Source organism: Dictyostelium purpureum (assembly GCF_000190715.1).
Source record: "Dictyostelium purpureum unplaced genomic scaffold DICPUscaffold_733, whole genome shotgun sequence".
NCBI lineage: Eukaryota > Evosea > Eumycetozoa > Dictyosteliales > Dictyosteliaceae > Dictyostelium > Dictyostelium purpureum.
In genome coordinates this window covers 1-6,487 of record NW_003520062.1, presented here as the reverse complement: position 1 = coordinate 6,487, position 6,487 = coordinate 1, and the positions used below count along the sequence as shown (strand labels likewise).

The 6,487-nt window shown below is 24.5% G+C and overlaps 3 protein-coding genes across 3 annotated transcripts; all 3 read left to right on the top strand.

The window, feature by feature from the left end:
• On the top strand, nt 1–363 carry DICPUDRAFT_160276 (uncharacterized protein; the record flags this gene model as incomplete). The annotated part of the gene is made up of 1 exon (XM_003295069.1): nt 1–363. A coding segment is annotated over one exon (363 nt), but the record flags the coding sequence as incomplete, so codon positions are not given.
• Nucleotides 364–3,773: 3,410 nt separating this feature from the next.
• Nucleotides 3,774–4,909, top strand: DICPUDRAFT_51896 (uncharacterized protein). The gene is made up of 2 exons (XM_003295068.1): nt 3,774–3,916; nt 3,985–4,909. Exons 1-2 carry the CDS (start codon nt 3,812–3,814, stop codon nt 4,732–4,734), a joined length of 855 nt encoding a protein of 284 aa, XP_003295116.1. The 5' UTR covers nt 3,774–3,811; the 3' UTR covers nt 4,735–4,909.
• A 203-nt stretch (nt 4,910–5,112) lies between these two features.
• Nucleotides 5,113–5,949, top strand: DICPUDRAFT_12134 (uncharacterized protein; the record flags this gene model as incomplete). Its single annotated transcript, XM_003295067.1, has 3 exons — nt 5,113–5,219; nt 5,294–5,540; nt 5,617–5,949. Coding segments are annotated over 3 exons (687 nt in total), but the record flags the coding sequence as incomplete, so codon positions are not given.
• Nucleotides 5,950–6,487: the final 538 nt, after the last annotated feature.

Below are 6,487 nucleotides of genomic sequence, written 5' to 3'. Positions count from 1 at the left end.
ATAGAAATTTTCAAAAATAAACCACCACAAAAAGAAGAGAACGACACATGCGCAATTTGTTTGGATGATATTGTTGAAAAAGATTCTATTTGGGTTTGTAATTTATGTCATGGTATTTTACATCATGGATGTGTCTTGGAATGGTCCGCTAAAACTCCATCAGTGTATCAATGGAATTGTCCAATGTGTAGAGACGAACATGATCATATTAAACCAAACGATCCTAAAAAATACTATCAAAAAAACAATCCAAATCGTTACAGCACAAGTATTATTAACTCATCATCATCACCAACATCCTCTTCTAATACCAAAAGTTCAAAATTTTCTAAATTTAGAAATTCATTAATGTTTAAAAAATAATATTTAAATATTAATATGTATATTCACTTTCTTATAATATCATTTATAAGAAAAAAAAATTTGTATAATAAAAATAAACATTTCTCCTTATTAAGATCTTCTTCTGAATATTTTTTTTATTTTATTTTTTTTTTTTTTTTTTTTTTAAATTTAAATTAAATTTTTTTTTTAAATTTTTTATTATTTTTTTTTTCAAATTTAACGAAATAAAACAAAAAAAAATTTAATATTATTTTTATCTTTTTTTATTACTTTTTACTAAAAAGAAATAGTTCATTTTAATAAAATAGGAATTATAAATAATAGCAATAAATAAATAATAATAATTATTTTTATAAAAATAAATATTAGTTTTTTAATTTAATAATATCTTTTTTTTTTTTTTTCTTCATCTAAAATTATTTTAATTTAATTTTATTATTTTAATTATTTTAATTTATCTTAATTTTTTTATTTCAAAATGATAAACAAAGATGATGCAAAAAAAAAAAAAGAAATTACAGATATTAGTATACAACAGAATCCGTATATGAACCCCCAACAAAAGAAAGAAAAGTTAGAGACATGTCAAAAACTAATTCAATATACAAGGGCGGGATTAATAGATGGTATTATTAAATCGTTACAGGATGGTGCAGCTATAGATTATAAAAGTAATGGGTTTACAGCATTAGGTGTCGCATGTTTTTATGGTAGATCGGAGATTGTAAAGTGGTTAATCGAACAAGCAAAGCCAGATATAGAAATTCCATCGACTACAACGGATACAACTCCTTTAGGCATAGCAATTCAAAGAAATTCAGTCGAAACAGTTAAGGTGTTATTGGATAGTGGTGCTTCTACAGCAGCAAAAGATAAAGATGGGGTTTCATTATTTTCTTATGCTATCAAATCATCGAATCTCGAAATTGTTAAACTCCTTTTTGATTCAAATACAGTAGATTTGGATCAACGTAATGAGGCCGATGGTAGTATGATAATTCATGAAGCTGCTTGCTCAAATCCAGAAATTATAGATTATTTAGTGTCTATTGGCGCCTCTTTAGAATCAAGAACTACAAATGGTAGAACCGTTTTACATAAAGCAATTGTTTTAAAAAATATACCACTGGTTAGATACTTGTCAACAAAACCAACACTCATTGATTCACAAGATAAAAGTAATTATTATCATAGATTATTTAATTATTTTTTAAATATCATACTAATTTTATTTTATTCATAAGATGATTATTCACCATTACACTTGGCTGTATTTTATGGATCATATGAGATTGTAAAAATATTATTAGAAAATAATGCTTCAAAAAATGTGGTAGAAGCTTCTGGTAGAACTCCTCTAGAAATGGCAAAATCAAGAGGTTTGGCTCCAATTGTAAATTTATTACAACAAGACGATGTAGTAGAAGATAGAGATGCAATGAAAAAGAAAAAAGAAAAAGGTAAAGGCAGTGACTCTGTTGATAATTCTGATTACGATGGCACTAAAAAGATTTTGGAAATGTTACAAAAAAGCAAATTATCAAATCCTAGAGTTAAAAAAGACAAATCAGAGACAATAGAGAAAATACCAAAAGAAAAAAAACCAAGAGCAAAAAAAGAAAAAGAAAGAGAGGAAAAAGAAGATGGAGTCAAAGAAAGTGAGGGCGAAGGTGAAAAAGCTGAAGAGGCTAAAGAAGCAATACCCGCTAAACCAAGGGGACAATACGCAATTAAACGTGGTGCTAAAAGAAAGCCTCTAAAAGATGATAGGAATATATTGATCGAAGATGGTCAAGAAATTGAAACCGTGTTTACTTTACCAACCAGAGGATCAAGAAGGTCTAAAGAATTATCTCTAGCAACAACATCAAAAAAAGAAAAATCAACAAGTGAAAGTAAAAAAGGTAGAAGAAAAAGTAATGTTAAAGAATATTTGGATGATATTGAAGTTATAGATGATACTAAAATAGATGATGATGTCGATAGTGACTCTGGAGTAGAAGTTTTAAATGTTGATAATGAAGAAATATCTACCGATACTGATGATAGCTATAAAGAAAAAAAAAAACGTTCGAAAAGGGGTAGAAAAAAGAAACAAGTGGAACTTTTAGAGGAAGAAGATGAAGAGCCACATTATAGAGTTGAAAGACCACGAAGAGAACGAAAACAAAGGTACTATTTTAACACCTCTTCTGAAAGTGAAGGGGAGCAAGAACAAGAAGATGAAATAGAGGAGCAAGTGGTTAAAAAGAAAAATAGAGGTAGAAAATCAAAGTACAGTTTTACTAGTTCATCTGAAGAAGAGATGCCAAAGAAAGGAGGAAGAATAAGAACAAGACGTGCTACAGAAAATATAGATGACGATTATGAGGAGAGTGAAGTTTATAAGAATAATAAATTAGATACCAGTGATGTTGAAGAAAGTGAACAGGATAAAAGAAAAAAATCATCAACACCTAAAAAAAGAGGTAGGAAACCAAAAAGAAAAACTAGGGAACAGGATATTTATATCAGTGATGAAGAAAAATCAGAAAAAGAGCAAGCGGAAGTTGAAGTTGAAGCCGATGCCGAGGCTGAGGATTACGAAGAGGATGAAACAGTGGAGGATGAAAAATCATCAAAGAGAAGGAGAAAACCATTTAAACCATCCAAAGCAGCAAGTGTTAGCAATAATATTACTAATATTACTAATATGGCTAGTATTTTTGAAAGAAAGAAACCAACTAAAGAGGAAGAGGAAGCACTAAGTATTTTCAGAATTAGCAAAACTAAAACGACAGTACCAACACCGACACCAACACCGACACCAACACCAACACCAATAACATCATCAAAACAAAAAGGAAGACCTAGGAAGCAAGTAAAAGCTGATGAAAATATCGAAACTATTAATAATAATAATAATAATAATAATAATAATAATAATAATAATAATAATAATACTACTATTAATATTAATGAATCAACTAGACCTCAGAGAATAAGAAGATCGGTTCATTAAAAAAAAATCAATAATTAATAATTAATATTAACCTCAATTGTAAAATCATAAACTAATATATTGAAATATATTTTAATAAAACTTTTTTTTTTTTTATGATCACCAATCAGTGTTGGAATATTTAAAAATATACACGCAATTTTTTTTTAAAATTCATTCGATTTTAGACAAATATCAACAATCATTATCAATTCGTAATTATGATGGTTTTTTTTTTGTAAAATTTTTTTTTAAATTTAATTTTTTTTAAATTTAATTTTTTTTTTTGAAAGATTTTTTATAATAATTATTAAATTATAAATAAACAAAATTTTTTTTATTTTGTTTCAAATAATTAATCAAATATTTTAATTTCAAAAATTTATAAAATTTTTTTTTTTTTTTTTTTTTTTTTTTTTTTAAATAATTCAATTTATATATTATACACATTTAAATATCTTTATATAATATCTTTGTAAATTTAAAATGGAACAAGTAATGGAATTTATAATTAAAAATAAATATACTCTAGGTATAGCATTGGGTGGTAGTTTATTATTAGGCTCTTATTTAACCCCAAAAAATCAAATTGTAGGTATAATAATAAATAAATCTATTAATAAATATTGTTTATTAACATTTTTAATTTTTTAACTTAGAAATATGAACGTGATGTTGTATATGTAGCAGATTTTCCATCAACAAATACAGATTTACCATCTTATTCACCATTTGTTTTAAAAGTTATTGTATTTTTAGAGTATAATAGCATTCCATATCATGTTGATAAGAGTGGCAAATTAGGTCCAAATCCAAGAGGTAAAAACCCATTCATCCGTTATAATGATGAGTTTGTTTACGACTCTCATTTCATCATCGAGTGGTTAAAAACCAAATTTAATATTGTAACCAATATGGAAATTTTAGATAATGTTGAAGAGGCAAAATCCTATTTAGTAAAAAGATTTGTTGATGAGGCTTTTACAAAACTTGTAGCTTATAACAGATGGGTAGATCCAGTTTCATCAAAAGAGATTTTACCAAGAATGTTTAGTGGTATCGAAAACAAATTAATTAGAAATATCGTTATGTATTTTGTACAAAGAGGCTCAAGAAAATCTTATACAGCTCAAGGTGTTGGACTTTATACCAAGGATGAAATTAATTCATTTGTAAAGAGTGATATTTTGGCTTTGGCAACTCTTTTGGGTGAAAAGAAATTTTTTTATGGTGATAACCTTACCGTTTCCGATATAAGTATTTTCTCAGCATTGGCTCAAATTTTATTTGTTCCAGTCGAAACTCCATTACGTGAAATATTATTACAAAACCAAAATCTCGTTGACTATATAGAAAATGTTAAAACTTTAGTCTTCTCTGATGCTAAATGGACATCCTTGTGCAAATAATAAATTAATTAATAATATAAAAATCACAAATAATTATTAATTTATAATAATATATTTATATTTATACAATAACATTTAATTAAAATCCAATATATCTGAACCATAAAGTGGTTTAACCCTAAATTTTTTAGAAAAAAAAAATAAAATAAAAAAAGAAGAAATCTCTGAAATCTGCAGATTTAATGTAGTTTTAATTATATTTATTATTTTTTAATTATTTTTTCACCTTTTTTTTTTTTTTTTTTTTAATTTTTTCTTTTTTTATTTCAGTTTTTTTTTTTATTTTTTAATTTTTAAATTTATGATTTATATATCACCAAAACTTGTAAATATATATAAAATCAAATAAAAATGGTTGTAGAAAATATTTTTTTTGTTTTATTTTTTTCTTTATTATATTCATTATTTCCAGTTTTATTGAATATTGCAACTAAATATTTTAATATAAAACTATCTGATGAACAAAAAATTGATTGGGTTAATAGGTAAGTTAGTAGGGCTGTATAATGGATATATTATTATGTTTCGCGATACTAATTTTTATATTATAAAAATAAAGATTTGTTTCAACTGTAAATGCTGTTATTACATCAGCAATTTCAATTATTGCGCTTTTAAATGCCTCAGAATGGGTCAAACACCCTTTCTATTCAACATGCGATATGTCAAACTTTGTTATGAAGTTTATTTCATTTTATTTTGTATTTGATACAGCACAAACAGTATTTTATTATAAAGCATTATTTAGTTGGCAAACTATTTTCCATCATTTTATAGCCTTGGGAGGATTTTTCTTTATCGGCTTAGTAATTTATCATTTATTTACTACTAGTAAATCAAATCAATTATTTTAATTTACTAATTTTTTAAAAATAATAATAGATAAGACAGGAAGCACACTTTTTAATTTTATATTATTCATTCAGTGAATGTACAACTCCATTTGTCAATTTAAGAAAACATTTGTATGATTTAGAATTACAAAATACAATTTTATATAAAGTAAATGGAATGATAATGGCAATAGGTTTTGTTACTATTAGAGTTTTTTTCATCACCTATTCAATTTGGGAACTTTACCATAGAGGATTAGAAATACCATACTTTACTAATATATTTTTTTATACAGTTTACCCATCAATAACATGCTTAAACTTTTACTGGACCTTTTTAATTGTAAAGGGAATTATTAAAGCTTTATCAAAGAAAAAAGATATTGACAATCACAGTTCTACAAATAATAAAACAACAAAAGAAATAAAATCCCAATAGGAAAAAAATAAATAAAAACAATAAACATTTGTACATTTAGTTATTCCCTTCCTTTTATAATTTTTTTTTTCTTTAATAAATTTAAACAATTATAAAAATTAATTTCTCCATATCAAGAAAACGAAAAAAATTTGGGGGTACCCACCACATATATTAACACTTATTTTTTAAGAAAAAAAAATATTATTTTAAATAATTTATTTTTTTAAAATAAATAAATTTATTATAATTTTATTTTTTTTTTATTTTATTTATTTAATTTTAATTTTTTTTTTATTATTTTTTTTTTTTCAAACTAATAGTTTAATTTACATTTCTTCTTATTTATTTATTTATACAGGTATATAGTTTCAAAAAAAAATGATCGAGGCAAATAATTTTAATATTGGCAATACATATAATATATATGAACCGTTTTGGTTCTCAATTTTTTTCATTTCTTTATATTATTTTATACCAAATATAATAGACACATTAAACG

What these genes read in the sequence shown, in the direction of transcription:
- DICPUDRAFT_51896 (XM_003295068.1), top strand. Translation starts at nt 3,812, where the DNA reads ATGGAACAAGTAATGGAATTTATAATTAAAAATAAATATACTCTAGGT. An exon ending in TAACCCCAAAAAATCAAATT is followed by an intron (nt 3,917 to 3,984) that starts GTAGGTATAATA and finishes TTTTTAACTTAG; the next exon opens with AAATATGAACGTGATGTTGT.